The sequence below is a fragment of the Rattus norvegicus genome, chromosome X (genome assembly GCF_021556685.1).
Source record: "Rattus norvegicus strain SHRSP/BbbUtx chromosome X, alternate assembly SHRSP_T2T, whole genome shotgun sequence".
Classification (NCBI taxonomy): domain Eukaryota; kingdom Metazoa; phylum Chordata; class Mammalia; order Rodentia; family Muridae; genus Rattus; species Rattus norvegicus.
Genome location: NC_141554.1, coordinates 106,737,363 through 106,758,041, shown reverse-complemented (window position 1 = coordinate 106,758,041; position 20,679 = coordinate 106,737,363). Strand labels below are relative to the sequence as shown.

Genomic DNA, 20,679 nt, shown 5'->3' with positions numbered 1-20,679 from the left:
ACCTCAATTACTAGTGACTCTCATTACTGTTTTGCAAAGGAATAGGAAGAAAGAATATTGTGACTGTGGGATTGGGAACAGGGACAGAGAACAAACCTTTCTGGGAGAGTCCCTAAGATATGAGGACAGGGACTCTATTGTGATGAATCCACAGTAGATAAGATAGGGCCTCTGTCCCCAGTAGCCTAATCAGTAGGACAGCTTTTCTCTGGGATTGTTTATGTGTCTCACAGGGTAGTAGATATTCACAGGATCTACAGAAGCCTGAGCTAAAGACATTTGAATGACAGTAAACTGTAGGCTTCTATTCCAGTCCACTTTGGACCTAGGCAAAAAAAAAAACATCACCACCTTGGACTGCCTGGTATTTAGATGGCCATGGAAACCACATGGAATGTAGGTAGACAAGCAAATGGGAAAGAGTTTGGCCTTAGCAGAGGAATTTCCTCTACCCCTCAGCATTCATGCCATCTCTATAAAATGCTATGTGACTCCAGTCTGCGCTCCACCAATGAGCGCAATGGAATTGACTCAGACTCATCCTGCAAAAGCATCAAGTCTTTTCATCACTTCAACCCTGCACAGCCCACACAAGGCTGCTACTGTGTAAGTTGCAGTAGATACTGTTTATGTAACCAGGGCTGTCTGATGGAAAAGCCTTGTACTCAAAGCTCTCCATGCTTCTGCCTTTCAAGCAGTCTGTATTTCCCAGTTGCTGACTATCTCTTGTCTAGGTATCTGCCTGAACAGAAGCCTTCATTGAATGCCTCCTGGCTCTACACCTCACTGTCCCTCCCAGGGCTCTATGGTCAGAACTTGCCCAGCTTGGAGGAAAGGGAGCTTGCATCTGCTACAGTTGTCCCAATCTTGGGAGTGGTCTGCATTTTCAGTTTGGGGTAAAGTTTTATGCTCTGCTCACCTGATCGCATCTTAAGAATTTACTGCAATGGTCTACAAAAAACCTGAGTTTTCCTGGAACAGGCAAACTGCTGCTGTGACCAGAAGCCCTTAGAAGGCTGTCGACCTAGTGCAGAGCTCTCTGGCTGCATCATGATTGGGTGTGATGGTCTCTATTTCTGTTTCCTCCCTTCTTCAGGAATAGGTCCTAGAACAGGGAATGTAGCTCAGTGAGTAAGAACACTTGCTGCTAAAACATGGGGACCTGTGTTTGACTCACTAGAAGCAGTGGCAAACACCAGGCGTGGCTACACACACACACACACACACACACACACACACACACACACACACACACACAACAGCTCTGGTCAGGTCAAAGGTCAGATGCAGGAGAATGTCTTGGATTTTTCTGGATTCCAGTTAAGCTTTAGTTTCAGTGAGTGACCCTAAGTCAAAGGAATATATTGCAGAATAATTGAGCAGAATACCCATTGGTAACCTCTGACCCCTGAAGGTGTGCATCATCTAAAGGAATGTTAGCTTAGACCTAGGTCTCTGGCTATATTTCCTAAGTGCTACTTTCCTAGGTTTTATGGGTAAAATTGGAAGATTCTGTCAAGGAGCTAATATAGCCCTTCCCAGACATCCGGATAGTATGAAATCCTATGGCTGTATGTCATAGGGTTGTTGGCATCATGGAGAAAATAAAATTATGTGGCTGACCTAGATCTATGATCTCTATTGGTAACACGTGTATCTTATCTTCTATTTTTAATGCTTAGTCTTATTATTTGTTTGCTTTCTGTTTCGTTTTATTTTATTTTTTGAGACATGGTAGTTTTGTGTAGCCTTGGCCGTTTTGCAACTAGCTTTGTTGACCAGGCTGGCCTGGAACTCACAGAGATCTGCCTGACTCTGCCTTCTTAGTGCTAGGTTTAAAGGCCTCTGCCACCATTGCCCTGCTTAAGTTTTTTTTCTTTTTTTCTTTTCTTTTTTTGTTCTTTCTTTTTCTTTTTCTTTGCAGTGCTTTTGATGGAATCCAGGGTCTGTTGCCAACCCAGTCCCTGCCTCTGCCTCCGCCTCCACCTCCTCCTCCACCACGTGAAGGCACAAACAGTCTTCCCCAACTCCCCAACTTTATCAGCACCCTTTGTCAGGAGATTAGGAGTTGCTGGATTTTGTACTCTGGTCCTTCATGAGGCAAAAAGCCTTGCAATCACGGGACTACTCAGTTACCACTGTTCTTGCGGTCATGTGCTAAGATGCACGTGGGTGCATGCGCAACTCCTCCCACAAGACCTCAGAAGCAGCCTAGGGACGCCCGAACCCCTTAGACAGTCACATGACTGCTCTCTTCCTCTCAAAATCAAGAATCAAGCCAGGCCCTTTCCGTGTTTGCTGTGAGCTCACAAAGCCTCCACCCACGGGAGGCTTTTGGAGTTGTCCTTGTTCTCACTAAGAACAAAGCTTGATTAGACGCTGGCTTAGACTCCATACTTCTCCAGGAAATATTAAGGTACTACAGGCTGACTGTACAAGACCACTTTTCTGGTAGGAGGCCCACCAGCTGCTCTCTGGGATTTTACTCAGGGCACACGGTAGGAGTCCGGTCGGGTGGGGTGGGGTGGGATGGGTTGGGTTGGTGGCTTTAAGGTGTAAGCCCGTAGCTACTGCACAGCAGAGGGCTTTCCATAGAGGTGTGGGAGAACTTTCTGAAGTGAAGTGGCCAAACATTGAAAAGCCTGACCCAGCACAAAAGGTTTGGGAAGTCTTCATCTGATCCTGGACTCACAAGAGGTGCAAAAGGGCAACGCGTGGGGCTGGACAGGGCGAGTAAGAATGAGCAGCAACCATGAGGGTTTAAAGACTGCCATTCATCTCTGCAGGGCAGGAATCTTAAATGAGAGTAGGACCACCGTCCCCTTCCTTGTCACCCTGCCTGTAGTCATGGCCTGCTAGCTTTTCTGCCTGTTAGGCCTTGAGATCACTCCCCTCCCTTCTCTGTCAGTCATCTGCCCCATTTCTTATCTGGTCTGTTTCTTTCAAGGTTATTAGAGACTTCTTACTAGCCAGTTCACAGAGAGTTGGTTTCTGAAGGCCTTCTTCCTTTTCCTCCAGCCTCTTAGTTTGCTGCTGTGCTCTGGCTTCTTCTCTCCCCCAGCCCTTGCTCTAGAAGCAGGAAGTGATCAGAGGAGAGAATGCAAGGTAGAGGCAAAGGAGAGAGGGCACTTTTGTAAAGTTTGAGGTTTCAACGAACTTGTCGACCTGGGAACAAAGTAAACACTCTGAATTCCTTACCTTGAAATTTTTCAGGTTTCAGGGGGCGGTTGGCAGAAGGAAATCCATCCTCTTGTGTTCCAGCTCTCCTGAGGTCAGCGACTCGCTGAGGTTTCCGTCTTCTACTCTAAGTTTTGTTCCTTAGATTCCTTGCTGCAGCCTCCATTTTCCTGTGTCACAAAGAACTCGAAAAAGCCATGCAGATAAAATCTTTTTATTCATTAATTTTTTATTCACCTTATATCCTGATTGAATCCCCCTCCCTCCTCTCCTCCCAGCCCCACCCTCACAAACCTCTCCTCTTCCCATTACCCCCTTCCCTTCTTTTCTGAGACGGGGAAACCCTCCTTGGGTATCACAACTGGCCTGGGACATCCAGTAGCAGCAAGATTATGTACTTCCTCTCCCACTGATGCCCCAGAACTTAAGGGATGCCTTTGGACCATCATGAAGGTGATAGTGAATGAGTAAAGCTGAGTAAGGAGCTTTCCTTACTGGGGTTGAGCAATGTGTACTTTCCAGGAGACTAAAGTGATATCTTGTATGACAGAATTTAAGTAATCTATTTTCCTCCTATTTCTCTATTTCTAGTTGGAAGACTACGAAGGCCAAGAGACAAGAAAGATGTGCTCTAATGAAAGGAGGCAGGGACCCTTTAGATACACAGGTAAAGACACCTCCAAGCTGCTGTGTTTGTGCTTAGAAAGTATGATTACAACAACATGTAGTTCTCAGGTCTCTCCCACTCCCTGACAATGGATCTCTTTTCAAAGTGTATTAATGTTTTCTGAACATATTTTGAGATGCCATGAATTTATTCTTCTACCCATTTAATTCATGTCCTGTGTTTACAAAGGACCGTGGGATATATGTATAATAACTACTTTTTCTTTTCATCATTAACTCACTCATTTGATATTTTATCTTCTCTTCATTTATTCAATGATGTCCCCCAGTAGAATCTTTTCAATTTTTCCTTCTTCACAGATAATTCCTGTCTATAAGCATAATTCTAAAATGGCTGAGTGGAAATTGACAGTCTCATTTGTAAATCATAAGAAAGGGTTCATCACCTTGAGGAAATAAAGTACCCCGCCACTGAAAGCAGGGAACTACTGATATGCCAGGCTGAGAGGAGACGGTGCCTCTCACTGAGTCCAAATAACTCCTGGCTTTTGAATACTGACTTATTATTGAAAAGCTGTCATATGCCATACCTCTCTTGAACAGCAAGCAATACCATAAATTGCTCTGTAAGTTCCCAGAAAAATCCCAGGTTATTGTTCTTTCCATTTCTGGAGGCATCTCATCTGATTAATGCTGTGTTTATTCGTACCCTCAAGTCTGAGTGGCTCATTTCTCACTGTGCCTCTAAGTTCCGCGTCACTAAAGCCATCCACATGATGCTAGCTGACTGGGCCTGAAGGATTCTTACTGAAACGAAGCAGGGACCTACACTAACGGAGTAGGCACAATCTAGACCGGGATCATTCACTGTACCTCTGGCCAAGAGAGCCCCAGAGATTCTTACAGCACACCATCATAAATGGCACCCACCCGATCCATTGCAGTTTAGAGACAGATGTAGTCACGGCCCTGCTAAAGCCCCGGCAGTAAGAAAAAGTCTGTTGTAAGGATTTTTTACCCCAGGTAGGGACTAATGGAAGCACTCAGCCCACAGCAGCACTGACCACTTCCTCGAGGAACGGAAGCCCAGCCCAAACAGGTTAAACAGTTGCCAGAATTCCTGTAGGCCCTAGATGGCAGTGCCATTACTTGCATTCAACCAGGCCCGATTTCAAGGTCAGTGTCTTATAATCATTTGTTCCTCACTTGCCGTTCCTGCAGCTCTCTTCAGTGAAGTTGAGTGTACATTTATGGAATAAAGGTATCGTTCCCCTCACTTTATTCATCTCACTCGATGCAGCGGCTTGAATATAGGCACAAGGCATCTGTCACAAACAACATCACTGATAAGCCGGTAGTCTTTTGTGAACAAGCAAATGTGTCAAATGCACAAATTGCCTTTGTATCGAAATATAAACCTTATTATAAAACAATGCCTGGTGGCTCAGAGAAAGGCTCTCCATGGTTTCCTCTTGGAAAATGTAAACTAATGTCTTTCTAGTAAGTAGAAGACAATGACCAAAACAGGCGATGACACTGTCAATAGATGGTGCAGAGATGGACAGAGGTACTGGGTGCTGGTGTTAGAGAAAACCAGTGATGTTAAACTCTCTAGCAACCTGGGTACCTACAAGCAGAAGGTACGGGAAGACCATTTTGGGAATAAAGTGGCTCTTGTGCTGAAAAGATTGAAAATGTGAGATTGTATGAGAAGATATATACTGATTATTTGAATGTCTTAACTGGACCAATTTATCAAGGGAGCAAATGACTTCAGAGCAGTTATAGACTAGACCTTCTAAAGTCTCTGTTAGTCTCGATTCTTGGCTGAGCATGAGAGCAATTCGAGGGCTAAAGTACATAAAGAATGCAGAGTGGCAAAGGCATGCTCAGTCAAGCACACGTAGGACCCAAAACTCGGAGAGGAGGAGGAGGAGGAGAAGAGGATGGTTGTCATGGACAAGGCAGGAGGGAAGACAAGCAATATATTAAGCGTCTAAGATTCAGCCACAGTGATAACAGTAGCCTCTGCAAACAGACAGACAAATGGATTCCTGGAAACTAAGACAGGCTTTGACATTAACTCCTCTGTAATCATGTGTGACCCTTGGTAGTGAAATAGTTACCTTTAAAGTTAGAAAGGAGACGAGGGTGACTCATAGGAAGCTGGCTGCTTAAAGTAGTGTTTGCCTTAGCGTGCCAAGCTACGTGCTCTGCACAAGGGTGTCATATGCATCTGTATCCATCCGTGCGTACATGCACCTTAGGGGTCAAGAGTCCTCCAGCTCATCCTAGGCAGCTTTCTTCACTTGTTCCAAGACACCCAGTTCTCACGTACAGGCGTGACTAGCACAAAGCCTCATCTTTCTCTGCTGTAGGATATATATCCAAGAAACAAGAATGTTTACTATTAGTGGAGAAAGGATTCAGTCAGTACAATAGTACTTGATGGAAGGTTAGGAGTGAGGGAGAATAATCGCTGGAATAAGAAACTCTGATTCTACCATTTGGGAGGATCACCGGGCATCACTGAACTGAATATTCATGATCCAAAAGGGAGCCCTGGGTGAATGAATACATGGAAGGGAGAAGGAAGGACATGACTGCTCCCAGGTATAGTGGACGAGAAAGTTTATGGTAGATAAAAGGGCAAGCATGGCCAGGGTAGAGACATCTGGGAGAGTCCAGAATGGACATTCTCTTGAGCCATATGAGGAGAGGGGAGAAAGGATTGCAGAGAGCCAGATTAAGTGTCCACAAAGGTAAAGTGTACATCGAAAGAGGGCAGATAACCAAAGTTATATAACTTATATAACTGGGTTATGACTTATATAACTGGGAAGAGGGCAGCCCAAAGCCTGGACTGGAGAAGTTCAGGGTAGGGAGCAGGCTATGCTAGCCAGGAGGACCCTGTAGCAGGTAGAGACTGAGGAATGCTGGGAAAAACTGGTAGCCAGTGTCTGCTTTAATATGTTAAATAGGTATCTCATGTCTGTCTCAGGTTTGAAAATGAACAGTGGGTGCCGTTCTCATGGGACTTCCATGAGGAGGTGAAAAGTCTTCATTATGCCCTATACCAAGCGGTTGTTGGCAATCGATCAAATGTTGGTCCGCCTATCTCTGTATTCTCACCCTACTGTAGCAGAGGTGCTTGTCATCAGCAGCTTGGGCAGTACAGTAGACAGAATTCAGAATTGCAAACAGGCAGGAGCTGAGAAACATGCATGGTATCCTGAACGAGGTCCACTGTTCCTTTGGTATTGGAGGAATAGCTAAAGCCTGGCAAAGCCCAAGGGTAGACTGATTTATCAAATAGTTTTACATTTTCCTTCTTTTTTTATTGACGAATACCCGTGTGTGCCTGCCTGCCTGCCTGTCTCTGTGTGTACCACGTGCTTGCCCATGTCATCAGATGCCAAAAGAGGGTGACAGAATCCCTGGAGCTGCAGTTTACTGATGTGGGTGCTGGGAACTGAGCCCAGATCCTCTGCAAAAGAAGCAAGTGCTCCTAACATCTGGACTGTCTCTCTGGCACCTGCTTTTTTATATTCTTGCTGTCTATCATTTTGGACTCCAGTGGCATCAGTCCTAGCCAGGTGTAAGGTACCAAGGCATTCTGTAAGTGGATGGGCACCAATGTGTACTTTGTCCTCACTGTCCCTTTCCATAGAGTCCTTCTGCAGATGCTCACTTTACATGCTCTGTATTCTGTGATTCACCATATAGAGGGCCTTGCAGAAGATAGGATCTGGAACTATGGTCATTAAGCTGCTTAGATTTGCCCATTCTAGGGTAGAAGATGTTCTGGAAGTAGTCTTGGGTTCCACACAATGGTTCAGAATCGTCCTACTCCATTTGTAGACACCATGCATCCAGAACTTCTGGACTTTTATTGGGTTTCTCACTGCCTATTTCCTTCAGTCCACCCCAGTTCTCAACTTTTTCTGGAGTCACAGGTGAGATACATAGTTTCAAACTCCCAGGAACCGAGATGCTGCCTTTGGTCTCTGTTATGCCATCTCTTGTCCTTGCCCCATCTCCAACTTAAAAATCTGATGTTTTTCTTTTGCTCTTTGAGCTTTCAGGAAGATGATTTGGTTTGCTAACATTTACCTAGTGCCACCTATCACTAGGTGTCTTTAGTTGCTATGTTTTTTGTTTTGGTTTGTTTTAGTTGGATGTCATAGACCCACAGATCTTTTACAGATGGGCTGCAACCCAGTTGCAGGACTTTGAGCAGTAGGATAGGCAAGATTTAATAATTGCCTTATAACACTAAAGCATTCTTCCTGCTGTGTGGAAGACAGTGTCTGAGTGAGCCCGGGCAGGGGGTGGGAAACAAAAGCAAAGAGAGCCAAAGGAGAATGTTTTGGAGGCCTGGCTAGGGTAACACCCATGGCAAAGATGAGACGAGTAGGGCTGTGGTGGAATTTTTGAAGGCAGAACTAGGAGAATTTCCTTAGCACTTAGATGTGGCCTGTGAAACACAGACAGCAGGCCCATTGAGCTGAAGGCCTATCCCAGACAATCTGTTCACCTTTAGATTCATTTCCAGTGCCAGCACTGATACAGGGAAAGCTCCTGATAGTGGGTTACATGGTGAAAGCCCTGGAGTCCCCAATGTTGTTCCTCTGAGCTGCGCTTATCATCAATTTGTTATGAGCGGACTCCAAGTGACCTAATTTTCATCCATACATGTGTCTTGAGGCAAAGTGGAATAATGACAGAACACAATCTGCAACTTACAAACCTAGAGAACCATTCACTCTGCGGTGCTTGAGAAGGCTGGTCTCTCCTAGCATTCATATCCACCTCACCCCCACGGCAAAGACACCAACATTACCTGCTGCTGGCACCTGATGATTGATGGTACAAAACGCCTTTGTTAAGGGTACCCAATGGGGACAGACAGGAGGTTATTGTTATTTCAAAAGATAGAATAAGACAGCGGACAAATAGAAAACAGAAAGCATTTCAAGTCTGCCACCCCATGCCTAATAAGATGTACAGCAGGAAAGCTTGGTGGGAGGCTTTGCGTTGCAGAAAGGGATGGGCACACATCTCCAGGATGTGAATCGGTATGGATGAATACAACAGAAAGCTTCACCAACACAACTAAGGGTGCATTGCCCAACCAACTGCTCCACAAGCTTGAAGATTCACTGTGTTAACAATGCTTTCTGTATCACATGATCTAAATGGCATAAACAGAATGCCTCACCAAAGAACAGGCAGACACTGGCTGTCAGTTGCCTGGAAGCATTTATGAACATAGAGAATTTCAAACTTGTGGAGCAGACCTCAGCACTTAGCAGATATGCAATTCCAAACAGTGATTTCTGATTGTAATGGACTCAGACCAGGAATCACTTCAGCAAAACCACAGTGCAATTGGAAATTGTGTTTGGCACTTGCCATTCCAGTTTTTCTTTCATACCTTTGTAGTGCAAGTGTGGGGTTTAGGAAGGTCAGTCCTCAATACGTGAAAGTATTGTAGGCCGAATGGAGAAGATATGTCATTTGAATAGCTCAAACCTGAGTGTTGTGGATCGTAATAAGGTAATTTGGTGACAGGTTAATGGGCTACTTCCTTGGCCTCCACTGCCAGTAAAACTTGGACATCAGTAACAAGGAAGTTTACAGCTTGTTAACTGTGGCAGTCAGTTCAATGAATGATTGGATTGTTGCACTGAGGTGGGGAGGATAGGAACCCAAGCCATTGTATAGTTACTAAATTAAGGAATCCCAAGACAAGGCTAGTTAGGGTCAGCTGCCTAGTAGTGCTTTGTGTTTGCTATACACCATGGGCCAAATATATCACAAATCCTGCCCTACTGTGCTGTCTTCTGTGACAATGCCTGGAGTTATCCCACTGTTTTTTTTTTTCCAATCAGACCTTTTGGCCCTTTAATTACCCTCACATGGTGTTGCCTTCCCCCTGATGTCCTATGTGGTAGATGGATCACTGATGTGTCTTCCAAACTTGCATTGTTTCCCATTTCATAATATTATGATGGTAAAAACTGTGCTCTTCTAGGAAGAAAGAAAGACAGGGTTTCTTCTCTGGGCTATACTGGCAAGAAGACCAATCATTATGAGGATACTGGGCACACAATTCTGCCTTCAAAAGCCTGGGGTAATGGTGGAAATGTGGAGACGAGAGCCGTTCTCTGGAACCCATCCGTAAGACAGTAAGTTACCAGGCAGCCTGGTCAGTATAATAGGTTCCTTCAATTCCTTTTCCCTAGTGGTCTCCTCTCACTGAGATACTGGAGATCTGCTGCTATACAGATGTGGAAGAGAGGCTGAGAAATCATAATTGTATCTGTACTACCAGTGTTAGGAGGGTGGATGCATACAAGAATTTCTTAGCATTTACTGGCACTCCCTATCCCTCTCATAGCACACCTTATTCTGGACGACGTAAGAGCAGAGAGGAAGAGCATGTGGAGGACCAAATCCATATCACAGTGTGGAGAGATGAAAAAGCTCAAAAGAGAGAAGTGGAGCAGTTCACAGAAGACGGAACACTGGAGAGCTGGTTCAAGGTCACGGTGAGTGTCTTGGTGACATCTGCCTTAGACTTTCCTGAAGTCCAAGAGAAGGAAGATCTCAGTGAGCAAGATAAGTCAGTTACTTGGAGGGAGAAGAGCTTCTGTGAGGAGAACTTGTGAATCTAGATCTGTGTTTGGCACAAAACAAGGAACCCTGTCAGAGGTCCTGTGGAAGTTCTTTGTAGAATGTCAGGAAAGAACATTCGGAATATATCTGCTCTCCTCCAAAGTTTCCATGGTGTCTCTCTTCTCTCTTGTTCTTTATTTGCAAATTTAGATTCCATGTGGGAGAAAGTGTGACAAGACACAGCTAATGAATTCAGTCCACAGCCTTTGCAGCGTGCCCTTCACACCAGTGGATGTAAGAGAGGATGGTGAAGCCAGCTGGGATGGCTTGGAGGATTGACTGGGAGGCCAAGCTCAGTAGGGCTCAGTGGCCTCTGATGCTATCACTTCTGCTTTCTCCTTTGTGTAGTTTCATTGTGACAAATACCGGATCCAGTTCTTTGTCCAGGATTCTAGCATTGCATATGCATTGAAGGATGTCAGCTACAAGATAAGTAGTGAGGACTTTGAGAAGGTGTGTGCTGGATGCATTCTCTGTACCTACTACCCCTGACACATGCCATAGAGTGGGAGCGTTATCTTTGGGATTAGAGTTCCTGGTGTTCATTATGTCTCTCCCCCCCACAGATACCTATTTTTGTCAATCCCTCAGTTGCACCCTACTCTGTGCAGAATAGGTTCACAAGAGAACAAATGGAGCAACTGAAGGTAAAGCAGTCTGAAGGCACTGTGTATGCTCACTTCCCAGACTCAGGTCTCCCCTCCCCCATAGCAAGTCCATGATGTTCCCAACACCACAACCCACAACACCACAGAGCCATCCTTTCCATATGTGTCTCTGCAGCTGGCCATGAAGAAAAGATATGATATTTCCCAGCATGCTCTGTGCCTCAAAAAGCTCCGCTTTGACCCAGGTATGGCTGACAGCAATATTTGTGGATCAAAGATCTACCTAGGAAGAAGATGTGGTAACCTGGGGGAGCAGACTGTGCTGGGGCTGGTTTTAGACAGACCCCTCTCTACTTTCTGATTCCTTTCTGTCCTCTTCCTGAAGACTTGATGAATCACAACATAGACATGATTCTGAACAGAAGAAGCTGCATGACTGCCACCCTTCAGATCATCCAAGAGGATTTTCCTAAGGTGTTGGTTGATGTTTGTGTGGAGGGCCAGAAAGGATGGGGTACAGGGCAAATATGTATCCAAGGCTCTCAACACTAAAGATCATTCTAACTTTTGCTCCCCAAAGCTGTTATCCTTGAACTTGAGCAGCAACAAACTGTTCCAGTTAGATAGCCTGTTTGACGTTGTAAAGAAGGCACCCAAGCTCAAGATCCTGAACCTCTCCAAAAACATGGTGAGAAGAAGAGATTGGGGTTAAAGATGGATAGTAGTGTGTCGACTATGGTACTTGACAGCATTAGACAGGCAAACCAAACCATGAGTGGGAGCAGGGAGGTATGGGTTCTGAACTTCTAATGGTTGTCTTTGCCTGGAACACCTTTACCAGTTCTCTCATTTTCCTCAGCTAAGAACAGCATGGGAACTGGAGAAGATAAGAGGGCTGAAGCTGGAACAGCTGTGGCTAGAAGGGAATCCCTTGTGCAGCACCTTCCCAGACCATTCTTCTTACGTAAGGTACATCCCTGCTAACACTTCCTTCCCCTCATGGATGCCATACGCCCATAGTGGTCTGAGAGACTCTCTGGGAGGAGGCAGCCCTGGTCTTCTGGGAGGACCACAGAGCCTGCTCTCTCCCCCGTTTCCGTACTCTGGGCTTTGCTCACAGGCTTCCTTTGCAACTAACCTGTCTGCCCCACCTCACCTAGCACGGGTTGTGTTTCACGTGTGTGAGTTTTCAGCCTCCTCCAGAAGGCCCTCCTGAGCATCTCATCAGCACCAGGCCTCCTTCCCAGTCCTGAGAGGAGCCTTCCTTCCAATCTTGTTCCTGAACGCTCCCCTCATCCGTCTCAGGATGCCCAAGAGGTTGTCCTGCCCCAACTGAGGGCTGAGGTCCTGGGCGTGATGCTGACCTGGACATCACTTCCTCTAGACTCCTACTGGGATCTCTGTCTTCCTTTCGATTGGAGGACCTCTGCTCTCTAGATCAGGAATCCCGGAGTGGGCCGTGACTGGGGAGCTGAAGGCTTCCTGGAGCAGGAGGGAAGGGGAGAAGCAGAAGAGGTTGAGGAGAAAGAAGCCCCTGGCTTCCTAGAAGCCTCTGTCCCTCCCTCCTTCCCTTCTTACCTATGGACCAATATCTCTTGCTCATCGTCCTGCCTAGCATATAAGAGGAGTCTTGGGCAGTCTGAGACCAGCAATTTGATTCCTTGGAGAAGCCCATAGCCTAGCCATCACATGCTGACGTGGGGATTCACCTATCACTTCTTCAGCTTCTGGAGAATGGTTCTTGTCTCTGGAGTAATCCCTGGCTCACTCTGAGAGCAGTATGGTTCTTCATGCCAGCCCCAGTAGTATGCATATTTTCATTGCTGCCTTGGGTCTCTGGGCTAGCCAGGCACACATGAAGCAAAGCATAGCAGCAGGTGAACCCGTTTCTCCCAGTATCTTAACTCATCACACCAAAGTAGACAGAGCACCCACTCATTCCTTTTTCATTGTGTCCTCTGTCTCCTTCGCCTCTTCTCTCCTGTCTTTCACAAATCTCCCTTGCCCCCTCATTCCCTTTCTATCACCATCTACCACCCCACCGCCATCTCCTTTGTCCATCCTTATTCCTCCCTCCCCCACCTTCACCTCTCGGCATACTGAAGAATCCTGGACGTATTCCAAAGTGGTTGGGCCTTCTGTGGAGACTGAGGAAGAGAAGGGAGGCAAGGAAAGTAGGAAACCCTGGAGACTGGCCTCTCAATATGTTTATTTATTGTGACCCTGGAGAAGGGGCCCAGTGTGGTGTAGGTAGAAGCTACCCAGGGGTCTGGCAGTGAGGAAAGGGGGTGAAGAGAACTGGAGGGAAAAACAAGGGGATGTTAGGAGTAGGGGAGAAATGCAGTCCAAATCTGAACTGTCAATCACTTTTGTGGCTTTTGCTTTTTGAACAGTGCAATCCTGGAGTATTTTCCGCAGTTGTCATGCCTGGTATGTTCCTGCCTTCATCTTCTACACACGATTGAGCTCCCCACTTAACGTAGCCCATTTGTATCTTGCCTGATAATGTGTATGCCTGAGATAGCTGTTCATTTTCAATGGCATGGATTCTAAAGGAAAAGAAATAATCTGAATGTTGTTTCATTATACAAACCAACCAAGCCCATGACCCACATAGACCCACACACAGAAACACTCCTACAAACCACATATGTTTACCATGCCCCATAATTCAGACTATAATGCATGTCCCAGGGAATTTTCTAGCCATTTAACCCCTTGGGTCTCTTCATCTCCATGGCTATCTAGGGATACCTCCCTGGCATGCATTCCAGACTCCTCCTCTTCTTCTCCTCAGGATGGCAGGAAGTTACCACTTTCAACTGGAATGGATATTGAAGAACCCCAGTTAATGAAGCCCCGCAAGGTGGGGAAGAAAGACCAAGAGAGATTTATGCTGTTGCCTGTTAAGTTTAGTAGATGCATTGTCTAAAATGGCTTTGTATTCTAGGCCATCTTTAAAGGTTCGGAGGCCATAAAGAATCAAGTGCAGCAATTCCTGCAAGAGTAAGTGTGCATGGTTCCTTAAGGAAGGGAAGGAGGTGGGTCACCTTAGCACAGATCTGCTCAGAGACCTTTCAGGTTCCATCTGGGGTCCAGACCACTGAAATAACTCGTTCTACCCATTTCCACACTGCACAGCTATTACTTGATCTATGACTCTGAAGAGCGACAAGGTCTCCTGAGCATTTACCATGAGCAGGCCTGTTTCTCCCTGACCATTCCCTTCAACCCCAGTGGTCCAGATCTGTGAGTATCACACCTCATGCTCTATTCTGGAGCAGGGTGAATCCACCTCCACTCTCTGCAGCAAGTAGACACAAGGGACTCCCAGGAAGTGTCTGCACTGGCTGGACCCCTCCCCTAGGACTTTTTTCTTCTAGGAGTAGCATGTGTGGGTACTTCAAGGATGAAAGGGATGTGAAGAATCCCAAGGAGTTCCGTAAGTGTGTGCTCAGGAAGACCTGGTCGAGTCCATGAACTTGGGGCGTGAAGGAGGTAATCACAGAGTGTAATAGACTTTTGTTTTATTCACTCCTCTGTAGACATTCAGAGGCAGCTGCTGAAGTACACAAAAGAAGATATTGTGGGCTATCTGAGGACATTACCCAAAACCCTGCACGTCTTCAACTCTTTCCAGGTGGACATCTGTTTCCAGATGGTGAGCATACCTGCCTTGAGGCTTGTTCCTACGTGGTTAGAAAGTTAGGCAGGACCCTGAGTCCTCTGTGCTTCTTCCCTTTCAGGAAAAAACGCTCTGCTTCTCTGTTAGTGGGTTGTTCAAGGAAGGTGAGTGCTGGTAGAATCCCGTCTCCAGATCCCTTGTTGCTTCCTGACCTGGACTTGTATCTCTGAGAATTTCCCCAGCTCCTCTCACTGTGTGCCCTCCCTTCTGTTCTGCTGCCTGCAGACCATCCTGGTCTGACTGTGCCTGTCTGCTGCACAGCTCCTGGGTGAGGGAGAGCACATGGGCTGCAGGATTGGTTGGCTCTCATTCCAGATCCTCACTCTGTGACTTTGGACCAGTTGCTTAGGCTCTGCATTTCCCCCTTTGCAAATGGTGCTATTTACTCCCCACCCCAGACAGATGTGAATCAGAGCCCAAGTGAACATTGGACGTTATTTTTCACAGGGTCCAGAATGTGGCAGGGGATCCATCGATGTGAATGGATGATGCCACTTGTTGCCCCCACCCCCATTTCCACCACAGACCCCTGACTCCAAGCCAATAGTCGAGTGGTCCTGGGTCCTTGCAGCATAGGGCCCCGAGTGAAGGATGTTTTGCGAGGGTGCAAAGCAGGTGTAACTATAATAAGGATGCTTTGTTTTTTTCTCGTTCTCAAAGTGGAGGGCAGCTCTCAGGAATGCATCCGTGCCTTCATGAGGATCTTCATTGCTGTCTTTGAAAGTAGTTCAAAGTAAGTGCAGTATTGTGGGTGGAACTCCCAAAGAGTTGGAGCGAAGTAGCAGATAGCCTAGCAGTTAAGATGAGGGGCTCCAGGGCTGGAATACCAGTTTTCTTCCTGACCCTGACAGTCACTGTCACCCTGGCCCAATTAACTGATCTCTTCAGGAGACTCTGATTTTTACTCTAAAATGGAAATGAAGGTAACTAGGTTCTTTTTCTACTGTATAGGCAAAATGTATGGGGATTAAATCTCCGAATCCAATGAAGCTGGTAGACAATCCCTCCCTTGGAGGAGGTAGGGGTGCTGTTCTCTGGGTACCAGCAAGGGAGTTTACTAAGGCAGACTGAGCAGGCACATGGGAGGAATTAACTTGCTAAGGATCAAAGGTTAAAGAGCATCCCGTCTGGGACAGTGAGGTTTGAGGGGATCCAACTATCCAATTGTCTCAGGGACTAATTTTCCTCCAGCTTGTGCATTGTGAATGACCAACTTTTTGTGAGGAATCCAAGCCCTGATGAGATCCAGGGTGCCTTTGCTATATCCTCGCCCACATCATGCTCCAGCTTCAAGCTCGTCCTTTCTCAAGAGCAGCAAAGAATGGTGCAGGCTTTCTCCACCCAGTCGGGGATGAAACTTGAATGGTCTCAGAAGTAAGTTTGGGCTGCGATTGGAAAAGAATAATGGGATCTCACATAACATGTAAAAGACAAACTGATTATATTTTAAATTTGCCTTTTAAAAATAGGTGGAGCAAACTGAAAAAATATTATCACTTTGTAATAGTGTAGGTAAAAAAAATTTAAAGATAGTCCATTTCTCAAATGGCATCACATTCCACTTGGAAAATTTAAAGGAATTAATTACATTAAAACCCTAAAACTAATAAACAAGCTCAGCAGAGTTACAGGATGTAAGACTGATGCACAAAAATCCATTACACTGCTGCATACTTGCAGTAAATAGCCAAAGAGTGAATTTAGAAAAGCAAGACCATTTAGAACAGCATCCAAAAGAGTAAAAACAGCACCAACATAACAAAACAGAGCAGAGAAATGCAGCAGTGTGTAAAATTGCTTTGCTGTACATGTGTCTGGACCACACACCACATGGATGGCCCTATGACACCCACTCATGCATCATTATGCTTACGAATCTGCACTCACTGGAACATGTGTCTGCATATGTTCTCCCCCACCACCACCACATATACCCCTCCTTGCAGCATGCATTGCTGTTCATACTCTCATGTCTGAAAAATATCTTCAAAATGAAAGATGACTCAAAAAATGAATGGGAAAGGATTTCCCCTTTCACAGGTATGACAATGGAACTACTGTCCAGAGGGGTCTTCACTTTCCCTGACATGTTGCTCAAAGTACCAAATGGTTTCTTTGCAAGAATTTCGAGAGAGAAGGTCTAAAGTTTTGACTTAGCACTTAAGGGTACTGGGTACTTTTCCTGAGGACCTGGCTTCAGTTCTCACCACAGACAGACCTTTTCACAGATGACTATCATTCTAGTTCCAAGGGATCTAACAGCCTTTTGTAGCTTTGGTGGGTCCTTGCAGGCTAGTAGTGCACAGATATGCGCGCAGGTAAAACAGCCAGATATACATAAGACAAGTTTGAATTTAAACAGTTCTGAATTGACAAGGGGATCCTGTACCTCATGTGCAAATGCAGTAGGACATGCACTGCACCGAACGACATTGAATGCAAAGAACAACGTTAGAGGAGGCAACACTTCCCAGTTTAAAAGCTAGCTGCAATGCTACACTGCCTAAGACTATGTGGTCCTTGCATCAGTGCCTCGGGACTATTAGGCACTCAGTATTATTAACACTCACACGGATGCTCAGCTGACTCTCATATTTCTACAGAGACTAATACGTTACTGAAAGAACTGGATGCTCACTTCAAAAACCATGGAATTTGGACGCCCTCCATCCATCCACATACCCTGTACAAACACTGGCCATGCATAGACTGAGGATCCAAAACTTAAGGGTTAATCCCAACCTCAATGCCAAAGAACAAAACATAGATATAAATCTTTCTGGTCTTTAATTAGTCAGCCAAGTATTGTCTGTGACATGAAAACCACAAGCAGCTAAAGAAAAGCTGACAAATTGGACTCTGTCGCAAATCAGGGCATTAACAGTTGCTGTTAGGTAAGTGCAAAAACAGAATGAGAGAAAGGAATGATCTTATATCAGATAAGAACATGGGCAGAACACTTAGTAAACAAAAAGGCAAAGAACACAACTGAGAGCGGGAAAAGGATTTGAACAAATATTTGTTTCTGCAAAGAAAATATGCCGTGGCCAGCAAGCACGAATTTTTTTTCCTCTTCATTATTAGTCATTAGAGAAATGTAAACCAGAATGTCATGGTTCATCTTGAGTGTTACCTTTGTTGGATTAAGAGATGTCGAGATTACTAAATAACACACACACATACACACACACACACACACACACACACACACACGGGGTGGGGAGACAGAGAGAGCCAGAGACAGCAAGACAGAGATAGAAATAGGGAGAGAGATTCGGTCCCCAGCTCCGAAAAAAAGAACCAAAAAAAAAAAAAAAGAAAAGAAATAGGGAGAGAGGAGACAGGGAGGGAAAGAGTGAGATTAGGAGTGAGGGGTGGGGGTAGAGTCTGTCATATCATTCCTCAAAATGTTAAACATAGAGTTACCGCATGGCCTAATAATTCCACTATGAAGTACACGCTATAAAACATGTTTAGTCCAAAACTTATATGTTTATAGCACTGTTATTTATAGTGGGAAAACATCTCAACTGTCTTCTCTAAGATGAATGAGTGAATAAATACGGTACATATCACAGTGTGATACTGTTCAGTCATAAAAGTGAATATAGACACTATGTGTGGTCTGACATGTTGAAGCTTGGAATTGGACTATGAATGAAGTCAGCCACCCAAGGAAGGCCATTTTATTTGTTTAAGATCTTTTATTAAAAAATATTTAGCATGGGAAAATTGGTAGCACATGAAAGCACAGTAGAAGTTGCCAGGTACTGGGTGACATGGAGAGTTAGATCTGAGCTCGAGCAGATAGAGAGTTTTCTTTTGCAGCAATGGAGCACTTTTGGAATTAGTTGGGATTGGCAGAGAGTCTTGTGAATAGACTAGAAAATGACTGAGAGATGCGCATTGAAATAGTAAACATTCCGAGATCTGTCGTACATTTTAATTTTAAAACTATGGGGGAGAATTCCCTCTTTTCTTGAGCTTCTCTTTTAGAAGGGATGCAGGATATATAATACTTTTCACTGCTCATTACAATATCCTTATGTTTCTGCTTTGAATTCTCCTAAGTTCTGCCAGGTCTTTCCCCACTACTAATACGGTGCTAATCTGACACACATGCCTCAGAATAATGAGTAGCATAGATTATATGGTGGCATTTGTATTGGCGGTCAGCTGTCCCTTTCTCACCTCAGATGCCTTGATGACAACAAGTGGGACTATACTAGAGCTGCTGAAGTCTTCACTATGCTCCAGGTGAGGTCTGGGGACCAAGTGGGTAACAAATGGGTTGTCTTTAAGCCTTCAGCAAGATGGAGTCTAGGTGGCCAGGTGATGAAACTCAGGGCACTGGGTGCATCTGACACCCTAACTCCTTTGTTCCAGACCAAGAGTAAGATCCCGAAGGAATTCTTCAAACAAATGACTTAAAAACACACTGCTGGACATAATCTTCCTTTTGTCCACACTCTTGCTTCTCTGTTTGTCTCTTGCCTATGACCCCATCTGTAAGTCTGGCTGACCACAAGACCAAAGTTAACATATAGACCAGGCAACATAGACCACCTGCAACCCAGGTAACTTGCGCTGTGTATTTCTCCTTGAGACGTGCCTTTTGTTTTCATAATAAAAGTTACTTTGCACATTGTGCCCTGGATTCTTCTTTGCCTGTAGTAGCCACGAGCCAGAGGGGCCAGGACTGAAAGCTCCCACCTTGCACCTCCACTCCACACACATCCATTTTCACAATTCATTCCTGGGCATCCTGAAGCAGATTCACAGGACTTGCTTCTATGGATATTGTAGCAGTTTGAATAAGAATGTTCCCCATAGGCTCATTTGTTTGAATGCTTAGTCATCAGGGAGTGGTACTACTTGGGAGGAAATTAGAAAGTGTGGCGTTTTTGAAGTAGATGTGTTGTAGGAGGAAGTGTGTCACTGGTGGTGGACTTTGAGGTTTCAAGAACCCAAGCCCCATCCAGTTTCTCTCTGTCTTCCTGCTGCCTGTGGTTCTGGATGTAGAACTCTAGGCTATTTCTCCAGCAGAATGTCTGTTTGCATGCTGCCATGGTTCCCAATATGATAGACGAGATGGGAAATAGAGGGAAGGTGGGGGAAATGGCTCGAAGGAGAAGTAGGTGAAACTGCTGTCCAGACATGATAGACAGACAGACAGTTAGATAGATGCAAGAAAACATGCTGTATGACTTTCTGAGTCTAAGTTACTTAGGTTCTTTTTTCTTTGACTTAGGAACCCATGCTAGCCAGGCAAGAGGCTGTGAGTCCCTTAACTCTTCATGAGTCAGAAAAAAAGGGAAAGGAAAGGAAAGGAAAACACAGAGATACATGTACTGGACTAAGCAGAAAATGTCTACATCACCATTGTATTGTTGTTCTTAGTTTTTATACCTTCTCAGGATAATTGATCACATAGGCAGGATAATTGATCACATGGATTTTAAAGCATTTTTATGTTCTATAAGTTAATAGTAAGTTTAGGGCAATAGTTTTATGTCACAGGTTGATAAGGCTTAAGAAGTTACAGCAGAATTCTTTCCATGTCTTTCCATTAAGAGTAGTATCTAACTAAGCATTTACTATTTTTCTCTAGCCCCATAGATTCATTATAAGTTTAAAGTAATAATTGTATATCATAAGTTAGCAAAGTTTTATCAAGAGACAAATCATCTGCCTTGTGTCTTATTACTTTGAAATCTTATATGGATGGACTAGTGCATCATTGATTTTCTGTACTTGCATATATTATTCTACAGGGAGCTTGAGATTACTTGTGTCAATTTAGGAATTCTATAAATTGTTATCAGGAATTATGGCATCAATTCGTCTATACAACATTACTACATGAAAGTACATCTTCATATTGATCTGCAGGAAATCTGC

The 20,679-nt window shown here is 44.9% G+C and overlaps 1 protein-coding gene across 4 annotated transcripts; it reads left to right on the top strand.

Moving 5' to 3' along the window:
• The first annotated feature begins 2,325 nt into the window (after positions 1-2,325).
• On the top strand, positions 2,326-19,426 carry Nxf7 (nuclear RNA export factor 7). Of its 4 annotated transcripts, none has more exon segments than NM_001434343.1 (22): positions 2,326-2,416; positions 3,769-3,844; positions 9,842-9,995; positions 10,208-10,358; positions 10,636-10,719; positions 10,834-10,938; positions 11,052-11,132; positions 11,269-11,338; positions 11,479-11,567; positions 11,674-11,781; positions 11,953-12,062; positions 13,487-13,523; positions 13,891-13,959; positions 14,044-14,099; positions 14,235-14,342; positions 14,477-14,535; positions 14,639-14,754; positions 14,840-14,882; positions 15,439-15,511; positions 15,970-16,152; positions 18,975-19,035; positions 19,165-19,426. In NM_001434343.1, coding segments are annotated over 21 exon segments (1,845 nt in total). In that variant the 5' UTR covers positions 2,326-2,416; positions 3,769-3,801; the 3' UTR covers positions 19,210-19,426.
• The last annotated feature ends 1,253 nt before the right edge of the window (positions 19,427-20,679 follow it).